The 19,917-nt window shown below is 46.4% G+C and overlaps 1 protein-coding gene across 2 annotated transcripts in view; it reads left to right on the top strand.

The window, feature by feature from the left end:
- The window catches only part of LOC129196653 (tetraspanin-15-like), a 52,222-nt gene that overhangs the window by 4,475 nt on the left and 27,830 nt on the right, over positions 1–19,917 (top strand). Inside the window, exons 1-2 of one of the 2 annotated variants that reach the window (XM_054804457.1) lie at positions 3,689–4,042; positions 10,312–10,497. In XM_054804457.1, the coding sequence (XP_054660432.1) occupies positions 3,956–4,042; positions 10,312–10,497 (273 nt within the window). In that variant the 5' untranslated portion in view covers positions 3,689–3,955. Of the gene's footprint in view, positions 1–3,688; positions 4,043–10,311; positions 10,498–19,917 lie in introns of those variants that run through there. The other variant, XM_054804458.1, reaches the window with a different exon arrangement.

A 19,917-nucleotide genomic window follows, 5' to 3' on the forward strand; every position in this document is an offset into this window, starting at 1 on the left:
ATCATTAAGGCAGTGACCCCTGGCACTGAAGCAGCAAACATAGGAAGGGCTAAGGGAACAGCCAATCTTATTTAAATGAGTTTTGGGGCTGCTAAGGAGTCTTTTGGCTCACCCAGTCCTTGGCGCAGCTGAGGGACCCCCTGGCTGCTGAGCATCAGGCCCCAGATCTAGTTTTTTTGACCATAAATTCTATCCCAACCCCCCCCCCAAGCCTTTTTTCCCCCCTCTGGCTTCTTGCACAGGGCTCACATCTGCTTGTGCACGGGACTCCCCTTGCACACGGGCAGCTGGCCTCTCCTCATCCCGAAACACCAAGTCCTGCTTAAGGCTCTCTCCATGCTTTGGGAAGGGGTAGTATTTCATCTGCAAAGGTAAATGCTGGCAAAGTTGAGTGGCAGTTGGGTGCCTGGGCTCATCAAGCTTGCCGTGCCAGTGATTTGCAATTAATATGCCATGGAGCCCTGCTTGGGGAAGAAGTAGTATCTTTATTGAAGGTGCTTGGTATGCCAGCTGCATGCAGAGCCGACCGAAGCACCGCTGAGGGCACGTTAATAGCACAGCTTGGTCCTTTGGAGGGTTTAGCATGTTCTTCTGCAGCCTCAGTTTTGGTTTTATTGGATTATGATAGGAAACGTAAAGCCTGGGGTGATTTGTGGAGTGGGAAGAGAACCCCCATCCTCCAGGCACTGGAGTGGGACAGGGTTCTGCCAGTGGAAAATTTTCCTCCAGCAGCAGCATCACCCTCTCAAATGGCTGCAAACCCCCAAATTTTGGCTGCTGGTTGATGTCCAGTGCTTTGAACGGTCCCTGTTGGTCCTGAGCATTAAACACCAGCTGAGTCATTTCTTCCTGTAGTTAATGATTGCCCAGGCCTGATGCTGCCAGAAACAGTGTCATGTTAATGATTAAAACCCATAAATAAGGGCTTGCTCATTCCCCATGTGTGAAGCCACTCTACAATCCTCCCCCAGCTACAGCACCATCATCAGAGGGGCAAAAAAATTATTCATGAATAAATCCCTCCTTGTTCCCGTTGCCCTTCTCCACTCCTTCTGTACCCCAAAAGCATTACGCTGGAGCAATGTTAAATCGAGCAAAGTTTCAAGTCCTGTTTAAATTTGAACCGTGGAACTTATTCCACTCAATATTAAGGCTTTTAAAAGCTATGCCTGCCTCTTTCGTCGTGTCCAGCAGGGCTTGTGCATTATCTATCCATTACAGTAACATTAGTATAAATAAATGGATGATTTAAGGTCGGCTCCTGTCTGCTCATCTCTGAGTGCATCTCTATAGATGCAAACAGCAAAGCATCCGTATGCATTTGCACTGCTGGAAGAGTGCTTATTCTTTATCATCTCTTTTGCAGAAAGGAAAGCATGGTATAAAATTTTATTTGCTTGGGGAAAAAAAAAAAGTAAAATTTAAAGATTTCTGGACAACAAAAGGGTTTGAGCTGGCTGGGGAAAAGGCTGAATTCCTGCTCGTGCATGCAAGGGTAAAGCTGGGAGAGGCACTTGATGCTGCTTTTGCAGATGTGCTTTTATTTGAGGTAAGGTTTGGTGTTTTTTTTCAGGAGAATAAAAATTATTCCCAATTCACATGTGGGACTGCAGTGTCCCTGCCCCAGCAATCCTCCTGGCACAAGGTCCGAGTGACGGCAAAAATCAGCGCCATGGAAAGCAAATCTCTCCTTTAATGAGTGAATTAGTGGTGTCGTATAGAAGTAGCCAGAGAGTTTTATTGCTCTTCTACCCCTGCAGGCACAGATCTGTTTTTGTAGGAATGAGTTGTGTGGCGTAATTAACCACTTGCGGAGTATTGGGTGTTAATTACTGACTGATGGGGAAATGGTGCTGGGGAAGAGCCAGCAATGCACTCGCCGGTGTTCTGGCCTGATTTATACTGCCAGAAGTTTGGGGTTTGCCTGTGGGTCAGTGGAGGAGGGGAGAGCGCCTGAAATTACTGCTACAACCTAGGATGAACCAAAGTTTTACAGTGCGTCATTCTCTTAAACATGGCTTCAAATTAACATGGACGTTTTAGGCAATGTTACAGTTATCTATGGACATGATGGTTTAAGTCTGGTTTAAATCTGCTGCTTCAGACATCCCTTAGCTCTAGGTTTTTTAGGGAAATGCTGTTTCTTCCTTGCTCTTTTGCACACCAAGTTGACTTCTGGATTAAAGCAAAGAAAGAGTATTACATAAATAGGTGAATGCACAAATGGTTAGTCACCAAGATTTCTCAGTGCAATGGGTTGAAAATAAGCCCTGCGATCCCTGTACCAGTGCATAGTCAAACCTGATAGAGGTTAGAAAACCAAAAGAAAAGTCACAGGTGCAAGTGGTGGTTGGTTTTTCTTTAAATTGACTGTTGTCCTGGCTGCAGCATCCTTCAAAAAGGAAAGAAAGAGTGGACGAAATACATCGTACATCTCCTCAAACGGCTCTTGCTCAATGCTGGGTGTTGGGGTTTCTCATTTCAAGCAAAGGTTGGTGGAAAGAAACGTTCCGTGCTAGCAATGGTATTGCTGTTTTCTTCCTTTGCATGGGTCTTCATAGCGCCCGCTTTGTTGGGTGTTAACAAAATGGAAAGTGCTAGTATAAACCAGGCTCCAACACACTAAAAGTTCATTTTAGATTAGTTTTTAAAAGTGGGGAGCAAAGTTGACTGCTCTCTTTGCTCCTTCAGCCTGATCACAGCCAGCTGTAGCTAAATCATGTCCTGAAATGTCATTTTTGGGACCTGTTTCACCCCAGTACCATATCCTGAAGTGTAATATTGGGATCTGCTGGCCACTGATAATCATATAACTCTCGTCCCATCTCTGCTCTCACCCTTGCAGCTTATGTACTAAAAGGAGAGGGATACGATTGCTTCTGCTGTGCTGAATTACTCTATATCTGCTAAGAGCCAGGTAAACACAGCCCCCACATCTTTGAGTGCAGCCCTGAGTCGTCATTATTTCTTCAAACCTTGCTTGAAATTCTCTATTTGGCTACCCCCGAGAGAAGCAGCATCTTCCTCCTGAGAGCCGGGGTTTTTAAACGTTTCCCAGGCCACAAACCGCATCGCAGACGATGCCCCTTTTTCCTCCCATCTCTGATCTGCAACAAGTCAAGCTGCAGAAACAAAGGGTGCTCCTCTGCATCATTGGAGACCAACTGCAGACACAACTTTTCCAAGCTCCTCTTTTTGCTAAACGTCAGTTTTATGCTCTCTAGTACTATGTTTGTACAGCTGTACAAATGCTTCCAGGAGCTGTGCGGTCTCTTGGTGCCAGTTTTTTGCTCACCACACCTTTTCTTTCAAGCGTTAAACCTCACTGAGCCTGGGTGTAATAATTTCTCCTTCCTTCTTCCTATTCACACAGGCACCGGGCAGCTCAAGGTGGTGTTGAAAGGGAGGTGTTGCTCGCAGTAGCAAGCTGCAACAGGTAAATCTGGACATTGCTCTCAAGTCCTGGGCTCTGAGAGACTGCCTGGGAGGCATCTGTCCCTGTTCTTGCTCAATTTTGGGCTGCCCCTTCACCCTTTGCTGCTGCAGCAGAGCTCCTGGGACGACTGCAGGGTTACAAGGTGCTCTTTCAGCATGCTAGCAAGGGCAGGAGGCCCCAGTTGCAACACGTTTGCTGTTAAAAATTTGCTAGAGATCCACCTATGCACCGATTTTTGGAATAATTGTTGGAGTAAGCTCCCTTAAACAGAGCTTTGCTTTTGCTCTCGGCAGCAAAACCAAGCAACAAACTCAATAAAGGGTTAACGCCGGCTGCTTGTGCTGCTGCTGCCTTCCCTCTAATTGCTCTCCGTTCCTGCCAGGCGGAAGTTGGAGCGAGCAGTTCAAGTTCAAGGCTTGCCTGTGTGCATGTGTATGCTTTTTCGGCTCGGCAGCGGAGGGCAGGAGGCGGCTGGAGCAGGGAGGGTCCAGCGAGCAAACCTCTCTCAGACCTACGAGGATGGCTCAGGCCTCCAAGTGCCGAAATTCCCACCTCTATTACTACAGCATCAAATTTGCTCTGTCCACCTATGCCACCCTCTTCTCGGTAGGTGCTCCGGTTGCTTTTCTGTCCTTCCTGGCATTTCCCTCCACCATACTTTTACTTTTCAGTGTCAAAATTTCCCTTTCCAAGGCATCCAGTCCTTGCGGTAAAACCTGGTGCCACAAAACCCCTCGTGCTTGGTGCTAGCTGGGTCCAAAATGGGCAATCTTGGGCAAAACTGTTGATTTTGGTGGATTTAAGAGTACCTCCCAGGGACTGCCCTTCCCCAGAGCCGCTCTTGCAAATCCCTCGTGGCAGCAAGTCACGTTTTGAGGTGTTTGGAGCATAAACACTGAAATTCAATGTTTTTACCATACAAGCACCTGCCAGGCAGCGTTGCCAGCTGAATCCCCCCTGCCCATCTCTGCCGTTGCCTTTACGTCATTCAATAGGGACAAGCCATGATAGCAGACATCAAGCAATGGGTATTTTAGCCAGGTTGGTTACTTTAAGAGGAAAAAACAAAGCTTGGTTTTAAGCAGTTTTGTATTGTTGAGGCAGCTATGGTTCGGGTGAGGCTTCCCTGGCACCTAGGAGATGCAAGCACGTGTTGGAGCCAGGGAGGGGGAAACAAGAAATTCCCTGTCCCTTTAGGGTCTGTGCATCCTCTGTTAATGCACGAGATATGAAATTAGCATCTTCCTGGGGTTAATCTTGCATAATCCAGTCCGTATTTACAGATATTTCCTTCTTGAAGTTTAAATAATCCTCTTTGTCTTGTGCACAGCTGCCTGCCGGGCATGTATAGTGGTATGCATATCTAATTGTATAGGTGTAATTGCAGAAATGTCTGCGTGAGTTCCCAGGCAGGCTGTGAACAGTAAATGGGGTTACAAGCAGAGTTAGAAAATGCTTTTTATTTTCTTATTTTTTTTTTTTAATGAATGAGCTCATTGGGAGGGCAGTGCTCGCCCTCTCTAGCTGAGGACAGCAAAGCCCGTTGTCTCACTGCACCAAATGACTTGTGCCCCCTCCCCAGGGCATGAACGAGAATAAGAAGAAAATGGGGGGTTTTTGTAGAATATCTCACTGGTTTCTTTGTGGCCTGCTGGGTAGGAAGGCTCCCAAGGGCAGAGGAGACTCAAGTATCTCCCGTGGGATGGCTAGGACCCTTGTGGGACTCCCACCGCACCCAGCGAGACTCAAAAATTCCAGATTTCTTAACCCATTTGTGGCTGCAATTTGAGTTTTTGGGTAAGGATAGTGCAATATTTTTGTTTGCAAAATGAATCTGTGGGAAAACCTGTCGCCGTGGTTTTGGTTTCTCTATAAAAGCTGAGTTTGTTTGGTTTGAGGTTACCCCAAATACTTTAAGCAGCTGTAGGGATGAGGAGGAGGTGTAGGTTGTTTTCTCCCAACTAATCTGAACCCAGGTCAAACGTTTGCAAACGTAGATTAACAATCGCTGGGGCATTTTGGGGGGCTCAGTGGGGCATCCTGGTGAGTCTGCCAGCAAGAAGAGACTCGATATTTTCCCAGCAACTGGAAAATAGCTGCAAAAAAGCCACTTTGACTCGCTTTGACCCAGCCTGCCTTCAGCCCTGGGACGGGGACATTGCCCCATCGAATCCATATGGATCGCGTGGCTCCTGTGAGCTTTTCAGCCGCCTGACCTACTTCTGGCCTCATTTGCACATGTTGCAGCTGTATTAATTCAATGGCACTGCCGAACTCTTCAAATCCTCATTAACTAGACGTGACCAGGGCTGGCTTTTCCTCTGACCAAACGCGCTCCATTGTTTAGGCACTTCTCACCTGCACTGCATGAAGGCTTCAAAAATTTAATCCCCTCCTGGGTAAAAATTCAGTGGAATAAGACTCGAGTTGGTTCACCATGAAGGATCAAGGAGGTTTGGGGTGAGATGTATAACGGTTTTCTAGTGTAGGCTGTAGTCCCAGCCTGTAGAAAACTGGATCTAGTGCCATTAGATCCTTTCTTATTTATAGGTGGGAAAAATCAGTAAAGAAGCGTGGGATAAGCCAGAGAGTAGCTTTAAACCAAACATGGAGCAAAGGGCAGAGAGATTTGAGCATCTCGGGTTAGACTGGTGGGCTTTATACAGGTAGATTTAATCCTCAACAACGAGGATTCAGCAGAGCATAGATTTGAAGTTTTCTTTTAAAAAAGAAATGCTGCTTTCCTTTTCTTACTTTTCCCCTAAAATTGAAACCTACTATTTTAATTGACCATTATAAAAGCATATTTTTTTACATTCCTACATACTGTTGGCAGTTAAGCATTATACGATGTACTTAATTGCTGTATTATTAATCCCGTGCTTCTATCTTTTAATGACTAAAAGCATTCAACACTTTCTATAACGCAGTTTCTTGCCTGCACATTGCAATCAAACCTGAGGAGGAGGAGCAGGAGCGCCCTGTCTTCTAATTTGAAGGCAGGTGGGTCTTCAAAAGCTGGGAAGAACAATTCTGCTGTGAGCTGGGGATTTGAAAAACAAGAGTTTTGCCCTTAGTTTTGCCCCTCTGGTCATCTTGGATGCCCCATTCCCTTTGCTCCTCCCCAGCCCAGTGCTCTGACTCATGTAATCTGGCTGCCGGGGTCTGCGTGGGCTTGAAGCCAGCATCATCATGACTTTTTGGTGTTCCCGAATAAGGAGAAATTATTGCCTTGCATTAGCACGGCGTTGACTCATCCGATTAATGCCGTTCACCTTGGAACGAGCCATGTCTGCTGCTTGACCCTTGGCAGGCTTCGAAGTTGCGCTGCCTTGGCCATGTTAACGAACCTCTTGGGTTCGTTGTACCCATTTGCTCTGCATGTGGCTGAGGGTAACTCCTGTTACTTGGGTCTTTTGGGTCCCAGGCAAGGGGAATGTGGCATCTCTTGGGTATTTAGTGGGATTTTTAGGACTGGGTAGGACCATGCATGTCTCTTGTTAGCAGCAGGTAGCTGCCTCTGTGCCAAAGCACTCACGTAAGGATGGAGAAGCAATGCCAAACACCAGAGAGCACATGGCTCAGAGAGCTTTGCAAACTCCCCATGGGTTAGGTATGAGCTCAAGCCACCTATTTGGCACCCCCCCAAACCCTGCCAGCATCGTCCGAGCTGTGTATTATATTATTTTCTGTTCATTAATTGCCTTTCATCCCACTTCTTGACCTCCAGGTTTCTAAACGACTCTGTGCTCAGTGGGACAGGGATTTCCACCTTTAGCTCGTCTCCTTCCCAGGTCCCCCAGCTCACACCCCCCAGCTCTTTCTTTGCCATTAGGTGGAGAAATGCCTGGAGAGGAAAACCAGCATCTCTGTTATCCCACTAAGATGAGATGAAGTTGGAGTGAAACAGCTTTGGAAATGGGCTGCAAAGGGTCAGTCGTAGCAACTGGTATTGGGCTGAGAAATTCAACTTTGCAATTTTATCCAACCAGGAATATGGGAGGGAGGAAGGGAGGACAGCGAGTCACAGGGGTCCTTTTTGGGGTGGGAATGGAGGTTGGACCTACCAGGCAGCTGCTAGCCTCCATCCCCTTCCCACTCAGCTCCTACGAACTCCAAGATGCACTAAAGTCAAGGAGGGCTAAAATTAAAACAGGTGATTTCTTCCTAGCTTACAAGAGGAGAATTGATGTAAGACACCTTCCCCGCAAGGTCTGGTGGAGTTGCAGCTACCCCCTTGGTTTTCCCTGCGGTGAAGGTTCAATCACAATTAATATGTAGCTACAGAGGATTTACCAGCAAATTTCATTATGTGCTTTACCACATCATTGAGTGTGGGTGGTAGAAAAGGGTTGTGACACCAGGAATCAAAAATATCCATGCTGATTGATTTTGTATTGCAAAAGCAACACCCCCCCCACCCCGAGAAACCCAGTGATGGAAACTAGGGCAGCCAGGCTTTGCAAGGGATGATGCAAACTTTTCCTGCTGCTTTTGATGCTCATCTCAGGCGAAGGGGGACAGGATGATCAGACTTTTTGATGAAATACATGGTTATTCCCCGTGCAGTGTTTTACAGGGCTGCATAGGTCCTGGCAAAGACTTTGATGTCACTGGTTTGCTCCAAATCCACCACTTTTTCCCAGAAACACTGCTTTTCAGGGAATGCTGGTCTTTCTCCCCAGCTATTTTCCATCCAAATCCCTCTGCCATCCATCTTGCAACAGCATCGCTCCCTGCTTGTCCTTCCAAAACGCATTATATTCCAGCAAGTTTTCCTTTGCAATCTGCCTTTGCTGGGAGATGTGCCAATATATCCATTCCCTTCCTCGAGGTGTGTGTTGCTTTGCAAGATGCTTTCTTGTGCTTTTAAGCTGCTTTGAGTAGAAGCAGCTCTTCTTTTTTTTCTTTCCATTTCCCCATTGCATTTGCATGGCAAATAAGCGGTGCAGAGGTGCATCCCCCCCTCCAAAAAAGAGGGGCGTTATTCATGGCACTGGTCAGGGTTTTCCCTGCCAGAGGGATGGCTGTGGCGATGCTGGGAGGAAGGACCAGCAGCCTCATGCATGCCACATGCTTTAAATTTTCCAAGGATACTTTTCATCCCTGGCAAAGCTATTTTTAAGCAATGCACGTGTCCGTGCTGCGAACCCTCCTCAGTTTCTTTTCCTTTCTGGCAGGCGAAGCCCATCCTGTGCACATTGCTTCCTCAACCCCTCGAGCATCCACCCCTCGAACCCCCTCCCAGGTTTGCTCTGTGCACTTCCCATGATCTCTTCCCTCACTCATATCGCAGATGGATGAATTAAAATGAAGACAGTGGTTCTGACTGGCACGCAGGAGGAACGGCAGGGATTAGCAGGGGACGCATGGTGTGCATTAATGTCTACCCCCTGCCTTCAAATCCAAACGTATTTCCTGGGATACCATAGAAGAGGTAAACGTTAAATCAAACCTAATCCCAACGCACCAACCTGACGCTTAAAATAGAGTATAAAGATGAAACTGTGATTAAAAGCCTGTTATCAGAAATAGGCCTGCCTGTTTAGTTTCAAATAACTAAAGTGTCTGTAAAATATCACTAGTTCTAATTTCACTTTCTGAGAAATTTCAATTGCTTTATAGATGAGATGGAGCCTGGAAGTGGACAATGATTGACAGACATAAGCTAGCTACAGAAATGCACCAGAAATAGTGTCCAGGCAGAGTAGAGAAGAAAAAAATCAACTCCCCAAAAAAGCAAAGTTTGTGCATGAAAATTAAGGATTGAATTGTTGGTACGAATTTAGCAGGAAGTGTTTTGAGCAGACTCATTAGGAACAATGAAGCCTTTTGGAAAGGTGAAAGGGGTGAAAAAGGAGCAAAAAAAGGCTTTTTTCCTCCTCTTTGGAGATGTAGGGTTTTGAGTGCGGGTGTCTGCAGCTGGGGGCTTTCCCCCCAGGAGCCTCTCGCTGTGATGTGGGGTGAGGAGGGCTGCAAAAAGCAGCGTGAAAAGGGTTCCAGATGCTCCTCAGTTTCCTTGTTGACCTTTTCAGGTGTCAGCTCAGTGCAGGCTGAGGAGCCGCTCGCCTCCTGCTGCGCTGCAGGGCCAATGGGCGAGATGTGAACGGCTCCTGGCAGCAGGAAACACTTGGGATCGGGTTGCTGCCTTTGATGTTGAAGGAGCTGAAGGGATGCAAACAGCCCCTTTTCAGAGCCCTGCATTATCCCAGCATCGTTAGGCTCTCTTTTTCAATTAGAGTTGTTTCATTGAAGGGGGAGAGAGGGGAGGAAGGTTGTCATAAATAATTTGTTGCTTTTCTTTATGGCACTTTTCATCCAGGGATCAAAAGTGCTTTGTAATGGTGCAGCAAGCTTCGTTTCTAATTGTTGGTGCTGGCATGCAAAGAGAAGGGGAGCAGCTCACTGTGGGTTTGGGTGCAAGGTGGTGCTCGAGCCAGGTCTAAAAATGATGGGGTGAAATGAGTCATTTTAGGGATCGTCCTATCGTAAGGGTGGAGTTTGGGAGGGTGGGCTGTCGGTGGTCATGACTGTCAGCCTCTGGGTCTATCAAACCCAAGGCGAGGGCCAAGCTGAGCATCCAGACAGACCGTAGAGATACAAGCAGGGAAACGAAAAACCTAGCGTAAAGCTGTCCAGCTAGATTGATCACACTGCAATTATACGTCCCCTTCCCAGCCAGAGGAAGAGCAGCCCAGCCTCAAGCAAAGGGGATGCCCTGAGTGCTGACGGCACCGTTTGGGATTGTGTTAAATGTCCTGGAGTTGGGTGGGTTTTCCTTGGCTGTCTGTGACATTTTGCATCTCCACCTCTCCCTCAAAGCCTCTGTTTTTTCCCTGTTGGCTTCTGAATCCCATCCCATTCTTCCCTTGCAGATCCTCGGCCTCGTGATCCTGTGCGTTGGGATTTACGCCGAAGTGGAGAGGCAAAAGCACAAAACCTTGGAAGGGATCTTCCTGGCTCCAGCCATCATCCTCCTCCTGCTGGGCTTCACCATGTTCATCATCTCCTTCGTCGGCATGGTCGGGAGCCTCAGGGACAACCGGACGTTGCTGAAGATGGTAAGGCTGTTACCGTGCTCTCCGTGCAGCCCTTGGGATGGTCTGGGTCATCTCAAAGAGGAAAATTAGTGTATCCTAATGAGTCACCACCATGGCTTATAGCAACGGTGTACCCCTTCCTGGATTTAAATGCTTGCATGATGTGACTGCTTGGTGTGTTCAGCTCAGCCATGAAGCCAGCGGAGGAGTAACGGGGAGAGGGTATACGCAAATTGCAGATCTGGCACCCTAATTTCCCTGTTATCCATGGCTGAATGCCTCCCAACATCTGCAGGAAGTGCTGCTGCCTTCCTCCTGAGGTAACAAGGGAGTTATTTTGGGGGCTGAGAGCCTGTCTCTGGTGGAGCGGTCTCCCCCGTAAAGTTTATTTTCACTATGGCAATGCCAATAGAAAATAGCTTTGTTTCTTTCTGCAAGGTAGTTCTTAGCAGAAGGAAAAATTACCTTTGAAGTCCAAAGTGGAAGAGATCCAGGACACTAGGGCAAAGCTGTTAACTCCTAACCTGCTTTCCAGGGTTTTTGTTGGTGCATTGAGTATCCGAGCACCCATCCTCCCTGCACTCGTTGCCTGCCCTGGCTCTGGGATAACACCTCATGAGGCTGCAGGGATTTATAAACTGAATTATAATCCGTTCCCTCCATTCAGATGGGGGTGAAGCTCTTGTATCACGCTCGGCCAGGGCCAACGTCCATCAGTGAGCTCCGTGACAGCTCTGTCAGCTCTTCGGCTGCATCCAACGCTCCCTTGGTGAAAAAGTTGCTTTTGGATGAATAATCCATGCTGGTCCACAGAGCCTTCCTGGCGGGGCTCGTGCATGCCTCGCATGCTAATGGTTTGCATAACGTTTTCATCTCCCACTGGTTTGGGTTGATTGGTTTATTAAAATCAAACACTGTGGGTAGCTAGCACTCACTTGTAGTGGCTTGCAATATTGCTTTTAAAAACGTGCAGTGAGTGAGCAGAAGAGCAAGTTTCCCGTCAGATCTCCATTGCAGTGAGGTACCATCTGCTCTATTCGAGAGCTGCCCTCCTGACCCTGGGTGTTTGGAGGAGTCTCTAAGTGAGAGACATCCCCTCCAAGTGATACTTGTGGTGTTCAAATAGCCCTGATAGCTTGCTTGCTTGAAAAGTAATTTTTAATTAATTCCCTATTCTGTTTGGATGCTAAGTTATAGCAGTGGGCATTTGCCTGGAGTCAGTTATCCCTCTAACACATAACTCTTCTTCCTGTCTATCAAAGCAACTGGGAAAGCTCCGTGTTTCTTTACGATCTAAGCCTAGAAAATATTTTTCTGCTGAAGCTGAAGTTATGTTGCTTGTGGAGAACATTTCATCTTCTTTTTTGCTTGTCTGCTTTTAAAGCTATACAGTATTGTGTTTATTCTATCTAGGCTTATTCCAAAGAAGGATAAGTACTTCAAATTTCCGATAATATTTTTGTTTCTGTGCTAATACTCATGAATCACAGTTAATACTCTGTTTCCACAACCCGCACCAAATTTGGAAGTGGAAAATTGACACATCAGAGGGTAGGAAATCTCATCCTTGGAGCAACCCAGGGCGACAGAAACCCAAGCTCATTAACTGTGTTTCACAGGTTGTCGGCTGCATCAATTCTGCAACGGGCACAACTGTGAAAAAGAAATAATCCTGCCCAATTGGGTTGGCTTTCTCTCCCCATGGATATAAGCAGCTTCACGCCTGCCATGTGGGATAAATAAAGCAATACCCAAGCGCAAGTCATCACGTACAATAACACTTGTGTCCCTTTTGGCTAGGATGTAAGGGGATGTTTGTCTCGTGTGTCAAAATACGTTGTGTTTCTGGGTGGTGGATTTTTAGCGTTACTTGAGGCTCCTTGCCTGCCTTTAGTTGGCTGCAGAGCAGCACAATTGGCCCAATACTACATTAATTATCTATTCTCTGGCAGCAAATAAATGAAGTGATATTTCTGATAATGAATCCAACCTAATTCCTGGTCTTGGAGCTGAAACGCTGTTTTCCACATGAACATATTCAGCTTAATGAGCATCAGCACGAGGAGGAGAGCACGACCGCAGTGAAGCATCTTGGAAATGCTTTCGATGCCGAGATAAATAAGGGTGTTCCTTGCACAGGTATTGCATGGTTGCACAAATACGGGAGGTATTTGCAGTCTGGACAGAGGCAAAAACCATAATGCCGCCTCTTCTTGTAGGAAATAGCATTGCGAGCTCATAGCAGATAAAAAATGCACTTAAAGAGCATCTCTAAGAGCCCGGACCATGAGCATGGGTTTGCATGGCTGCGTTGGATGAGCCGTGGAGGACTTGCCCACTCAAAGGGGTTGCAGGTCTGTATGGGAGCAACCCTGGGTTAGTGTTTCCTCTTGGGAGATGCAGCTTATCCCAGAAAAAGTGCTTTATCCCAGTAGCTTAAAACAGTTCCCTGATGAGACTGGGCTGCACTGGAAAGACCGTTGCTACTGGCATGGTTTTATGGCACTGAATTACTCGATGCTTTCTTGCACTCTTACCTGCTCATGGTCATATTGGCAAAACCATGTGGCCAAGCCTGTATTTCTCCATTGTGTTTGTTGGAATTGTCTGTGAAATGCATTAGTGTTTCCATCCGTTGCCCAAAAGTGGGTGCTCATACCAGGAATTCATAGGGGGATGTCTTCTCTCATGGAACAGGCATGGGAGTCTGGGGGTTTCATTTGAGGAAGTTGTTTCACACTAGATTTCTGCTGAATTTTACTGTGAAAACTCTTGGAAATACATTATTGGTTAGCGGGTTTTGTAATCTGTTCACCTTGAGGTGGAATCTGGTGGTGCAGGGACCATGGAGGAGGGAGCTCTGCCCTATGAGCCCCCAAACCAGGCTCAGGACCCTGGAAATAAAAATACATTTATTGATGCTGATAGAAAATTGATGCATGAATCCCTTTGGGCTCTTAGGAGACTGTGTGTGCAGATGTGCTGCAGCTGCTCAAACACCTGTACGTGCATTTTCAGGGAACCCAAGCTAACAATGAGCACAAAACCACTCCGAACTTCAAATCACTAGCAAAAATTGACTTGTCTCTTCATGTAAAAATGTGTCATTTTCATCTGGAGAACAGGCAATAAATTCCTCTCTATTTAGGAGAAAACATGTCAATGCCCTACAAAAATTCATCAGATAGCACTTGACATTAATAACCTTTTTTTTTTTCCCCACATGAAATGCTGTGGGTGTAGGTGAGGGTTTGTACATGCTTTTTAAATCCTCATTCATCTCAGTCGCTGACTTCTGACAAATGGATTTTTATTTTCCTTTACCCCCTGGACAAAAATCAACCAACATTTCTCTTAGGCAAAAGAGTTAAGAAAGCCACCCCGCTCCTAAATCTGCTACTTGATATATTATTCCAATATCCCCCCTGCAAGGTACCACAAATTACATTTTGGTTTTAATCTTTTCCTTATCAATCTTATTCTCTCCAGTTATTACCTGTAATTGTCATAAATGGGTAAGAGTTGTGCGTTTATGCATCACGTCTTTAATGACTTCTCTAATAACCCAAGCAAAGTCTATTCAATAAAGCCTCCGTCTGCTTGCCATTCTCAAGTTTATTAGAAAAATTACGGGCAAGACCAGGGGATTTAGCTGCTGGTGTACGTAATCAGTGTTACGAAGACTTCTACTTAATAGATACGTTAAGAATTTCTGCTTGGAAAACAATTTTTTTCTGTAACCGTTAACATTTGCAAGGCTTGAACAACTGCACGTTGTCTGATGAAGACGGCTTGCCTTTGCTTTTAGGGAGTTGAAGGTGATTTAGTGAATAGACTGTAAAAATCAATATTTCTCTTGCTCAGTTAGACAGCTGGGAGGGGAGCTGGGATGCTTTGCTTTAGCATCTGGAATTGCAGTGGGACAGGCTGCTCTGGCAGTCGGGTTTTGCAGTTGAATGTGCCCGATTTGGCCCCTCTTCATGTTGTTTTTAGAGCTGTTTTTTCTAGAAATGTATCATATCTTACTCAGCATCCCCTGCCTGGGGGCTTAGGGCCCATGTGTTCATCCCGTGGATATTTTAGCTTACAAAATTCAGTAAAGCCCAGAATTTTCAGAGGTGGTTTCGATAGAGTTGCATTAATTTTAGCAGAACAGGAGAGAGATGAGGGTCCAGGCAGGCCAAGAAATCCAACTTTCCCTTTTTTCTTTTCCATTTGGGGAGCTTTTTGGGTTCCTCCTTTCTTGCCTTGGCTTTGCCACTGTTTGTCACCCAAGGCAAGATTTGACCTTGACTTTGTGGCAGCGAGATCAGCTGCTGAAGCAGCTCTTTTGGTCTTTTGCAAGTTTTATATATATATAAAAAATATATTTTTATATATATAACATATAACCAACACAAATATAAATATTTATAAATGTATCAATGTATATTTTTATCTATACTGCTGTTTCCAAATGTCAGCAACAGCAAGATGTGAAAAGCAAACTCCGGCAACCACCGTCAGCTTTGCCATTTATTTTATTTGCGATTTTGTATTTTTATTCTCAAGGTCAACCTACGATGCTATTTCCTGAGCTAGGCTTGAAATGTGCTTTCCCTCTCCTCTCCAGCCCCTGATTGCACATGTAAATAGAGAGATTAAACACGGGAAAATGGCAGATATGTCAGGTTTGAAGAGGGGAGTGAGTATGGCTGTGGGAAAATGATTGGCAATCACAGAGCTATTGTGTGGATGGAGAATTGTCCTCCTGGGAAGATAAATTCCCCCCTCGAAAAGAGTCAGCTACTACAGTGATTTGAAGCTTGGGGACCCTGAATAAAAGCAATCAGAATAACATATGTGTGAAGGAGCACTTGGAGGTCTGAGCTGATCCAAGCAGCTGGGTTTTTTCCGAACGCGCGGGGAAAGGGGCAAAAATTATGTGGAAACCTCGATTACAGCAGTGCCGTATAAAGCATCCCTCGGCCACATCGCCAGCGCTAATTCATTACCCTGTAGCAGCCACTTAAAATCGATTTTAAGTCACAGGAGGTGAAAATACCAGTAAGTAGCACCTTCCCCTTATTTTTCTTCTGTGTTTGGAAGAACTGGGTGAAATAGTTTAAAAAAGAGTTAATCTTTTGTGGATGCATTGCTTGCATTTAAATCACTTGGTTATTTGACTGAGGAGAATTCCTCGTGGTTTCATGGTGCTGGAAAACCTTGTGGTTGAGAGCAGAGGATTTGTACAAGGTATCCAGGTCACTCCAGGGTGCGCTCACCTCCAGGCCAGCAAAAAGAAATAGTCTTGAATATCTGCAGTAAAGAAACAAATTTCCAAGACCAGAAGGCATGGAAAAGCCTTTGGGATGAACCAAAAGGCTTGACGTGATCCCCAGAGCATGCTGACCTTAGTTGTTGGAGGAATTTGGGGTGAATTCAGGCTGGCTTGGGTTTGCAAAGTTTGTAGCTGATGGCTGGAGGTGGGTTTTTGTGTCTCTGCAAAATGAATGAGAGAAAACTGTGCAGTTTAGGATGCAGTGAAAAAAAATGGGGTATTTATGGGCAAGATGGAGATTCCCTTCCAGAAAATATTAAAGCAATTTCCAGCTGAAATGGGATTTGACTAGCATCTTCTTTAGGCTGTTTTTTGGCTATTTCTGCCCTCTCAGAGGATGAAGAGGAGGAAAGAGTTGCCCCTTCTGCTCTACCCGCAGCAAGAAACCCTGCTGCGTGGTTTTTCCCATGGGTGAGATACAGCTTTTCAAGAAGCAGTTGCAGGTCTTGGTTGCAAAAGATGCAGGTTTTGGAGGTCAGGTGCATCCATCCTCCACCAAAACGCGGCGTATTATAAATCAGGGCAGCATTGATGGCTGGGATGGCAGCCCTCGGTGGCTCTGGCGGTCTGCTGTGAGGGATATTGCACTCAAGCGCAGTGGAACGCTTGATAAATAAAAGTTTCCTTCTGTTTACGGGTTTGCATGAGAAATGAAGCTGCATTTATGTGTTTGAACTCATCCGGGGTTATAACCACTGCTGCGAGGGAGGTCGTCAGGTGTTTTTCCACTTGCTTTTGTCTGCTTGCAGGGTAGTTTTATGTTAATTAGAGGATGCTTTGTGCAAAGCATCACTGCAAAACCCCGTTTCTCTTTATGCTTCCTGGGAATCAGGCTGGGATCTGGGGTCTACTGCCCTGGGGAGGGACTCAGCTCCCTGCATCTGCAATGAAGAGTTTTCTCTGGATATTCCAATCTCAGCAGGTTCCAATGGTGCTGCTTTCACTCTCCAGAATCCAAATTCCTGATAATTAGCACACAGATAGAGCCCGCTGGAAAAAAAACGATTGAAGAAACTCCTTTCTGCAGAGGTTTGCTCGGGGATCTGCATATCTATCTTTTTTCTCCCTAAGCCCGCTGATTATATAGCGCGCTCTGATTACAGGATCTCTAAGCAAAACCACCACTTTCTTGATTCTATTTTTTTTTTTTCCTTCTCAGCCATGCGGAGGGGTGGATAAGTGAGGAGGGCCTGACATTTGCACAGTAGCGAGCGTTCAGGATTGCCGGGGGAGCTGAAAACATCACAGACTCAGGAGCAAAGGCTCTGAGCGAAAGGAGGAGAGTCCTAGCTGGGGACAAGAGCTGGCACGAGAGGGCTTTGGAGCAGGCAGGTACTGATGCTCCCCATGGGCAGCCTCTCACCCTCCCTATTTGTGTAACGAGCATCCACAGCCTTCTCAGGGATGGGACGGACCTGCAAACCCTCTGATACCCAAATCCCCCAAAATACAGCGAGAAAAATCCTTTACAGGGACCCTCCAGCGCTTTTTACCAAGCTCTCCATGTCTAATTTGTTCTCCTTTAAATCCATGGTTTTCAGCTCTTTAATTATTATTATTTCATTTTCTTGAGACAAAGTAGGAAACCCCAGGGCGGCAGAAGGAGCTTTGTGGCTGATCCCCTCCGTTAAGGGTTGCTCACCTCTTCACTGGGGCTTTTTAAGCACCCCAACGTGCTTTAAATGGGGATTTGCTTGGCGCAGGTTTGGCGCTGAGGGAGAAGAAGGGGCTGGAGCCCTGAAGGAGTTAATGATTCTTTCTCCACGCTAATTATTGGCACTTTAACGTTGAATTTCTTGTGGTGTCTCCATTCATCGTCTTTCTAGGAGCAGTTTGGGAAGGTTTTGTGGGCAGCAAAAAGCATATTTTATTTTTCCCAAGCCTCATACGTTGAGCATCGCCAGCAAACTCCCAGCGTGTTGCATTTCTTTCCTTGGTGCTCACGCCTTTCTTTTTTAATCTCATCGTTAAATTACCCCCTGCAATAATAACAGCCATCCTTGTGGTGAATTGGTGGGGCTTCACAGCTTCCTGAAAGCCCGGTAAAGGGCTGACGTTACAAAGTCCTTCCAAAAATCCTCCAAGCATGGATTATTTATGGACCTCTCTGGAGTTACTTACCTTCTCGATATGAATTTTTAATAAATAAGTTTTATATCTCATGCTGCATTTTTACTCCCTAAAGAGTAGTGGCTCCCCAGCATCTCTCAAAGTCGATGCTACCCATTGCACAAGGAAAGGATGCTGGTGAGCGCCCAAATAAGACTGAGGAGAGGTTTTTGCAAAGTCTGAGATGATATTAATAGCATCCAAGGGGTTTAACCTGCATTAGGAGTTTCCAGTGAATTGCTTAGTGCTCATTAAAGGATTGAGCCGATTGTGCCATTGAAATATTTTTCCTGATTGGAGGGAAAGCAACAGTGACAGAGATCTCTGGAAAAAGGTGGAATTTGGTTGCTTGGCCCTCAAACTCTGACATAAATTAGACTTGAAAGGAGCCATCGCTCATGGAGCTGGATGAAGGGGGGGGGTCTAAGAGGAAACATCATTCTCTGTTCATAAAAACCTTTTCTTTGGGTTTTTGGAAACATGAGCATGTTCTAGCCACAGCTTCCATCCTGGTCTTGTGATGGGAGTGGAGGGTAGCAGGACTATAGCCAAGGAAGGGTTAACAGCAGCCAAAAATAGACCCAGCTGCAGGCTGTAAAAGCCTGAAGTGGGGGGGAAATGGGGTTTCTGTCAGGTCTGGAGAGCAGATTTAGGCTTTGAAGGGGCAGAGCAGGCAGCTGTGGGGTTTGGTGGAGGTAGGGCTGGTGCCTGGGGTGCGGTGGATGGACAGCACTGTGTGCCTGGGGCTCTCAGGGACTCCCAGTTGATTATTTGCAAAGCTACTGGCTCTTTTGGGATTAAAACCAGGCTTCTTGGTTATTTAGGTTCTGAAGCATAAAGGAAATGTATATTTTGCCTTTAAGGCTAGGCAAATGCATGCGTGAAACCCAAATAGGGATAGTTACGGATGGGCAGGAGTGGCATGTTGCATGGCCCCTAAATAAAATAACATGGTTTGCATGAATAAAAGTGTCCTGGGCAGAGAGGGTTATTGCTGCATTGCTAAAACAGAAGATGCTCTGCAAAGTCTTTTCATCTGGGCTTTGTTGTTCTTGTTTAATCTGTGTAGGAGATATTCCTGACAGATTTTGGGGGTTTTTTTGGCTTCAAAGCAATTACAAAAGCTATTTCTACGTGGGAATAAAAAAATTATTTGGGTTTTCAGAGGAAGGGCTGCATGCAAGTGTCTTTCAGAAGAAAAGCACACCCTTAGAAAGGGCCACTCTGTGGGGGAGAAAGCTCTAACATGTCATTAGGAAGAAATGGTTCTTTAGAAGCATTACTTAAAGTTTCAATTTGGGGACAAAAGCAACTGGATTCATGTTTCTGTACTCATGTGAAACTGTGGACTCCTCCGTGGCTGGTCTTGAGGAAGGCAGAGGAGGCGGTAGGCACTTGCTAAGGGGATGATTTAGTGGCCTCCTAGGGTAGAGTGAAAGATTTATTTATCACACACCTGTATTGGGTCTGCGTGGCAAGGTTTTGGTAGCGGGGGGGCTACAGGGGTGGCTTCTGTGAGAAGCTGCTAGAAGCTCCCCCTGTGTCTGATAGAGCCAATGCCAGCCGGCTCTAAGATGGGCCCGCCGCTGGCCAAGGCCAAGCCAATCAGCGCCTCTGTGATAACATATTTAAGAAGAAGAAAAACACTTAGAGAGAGCAAGCTTTTGCAGCCGGAGAGAGGAGTGAGAAGATGTAAGAAACTCTGCAGACACCAAGGTCAGTGCAGAAGGAGGGGCAGGAGGAGCTCCAGGCGCCGGAGCAGAGATCCCCCTGCAGCCCGTGGTGAAGACCATGGTGAAGCAGGCTGTCCCCCTGCAGCCCATGGAGGAAGGATGAGGGGGTGTAGAGATTCCACCTGCAGCCCGTGGAGGACCCCACGCCAGAGCAGGTGGAGGCACCTGAAGGAGGCTGTGGCCCGTGGGAAGCCCACGCTGGAGCAAGCTCCTGGCAGGACCTGTGGGCCCGTGAAGAGAGGAGCCCACGCCAGAGCAGGTTTGCTGGCAGGACTTGTG

This window comes from Grus americana, chromosome 26 (genome assembly GCF_028858705.1).
Source record: "Grus americana isolate bGruAme1 chromosome 26, bGruAme1.mat, whole genome shotgun sequence".
In the NCBI taxonomy this organism is placed as follows: Eukaryota; Metazoa; Chordata; class Aves; order Gruiformes; family Gruidae; genus Grus; species Grus americana.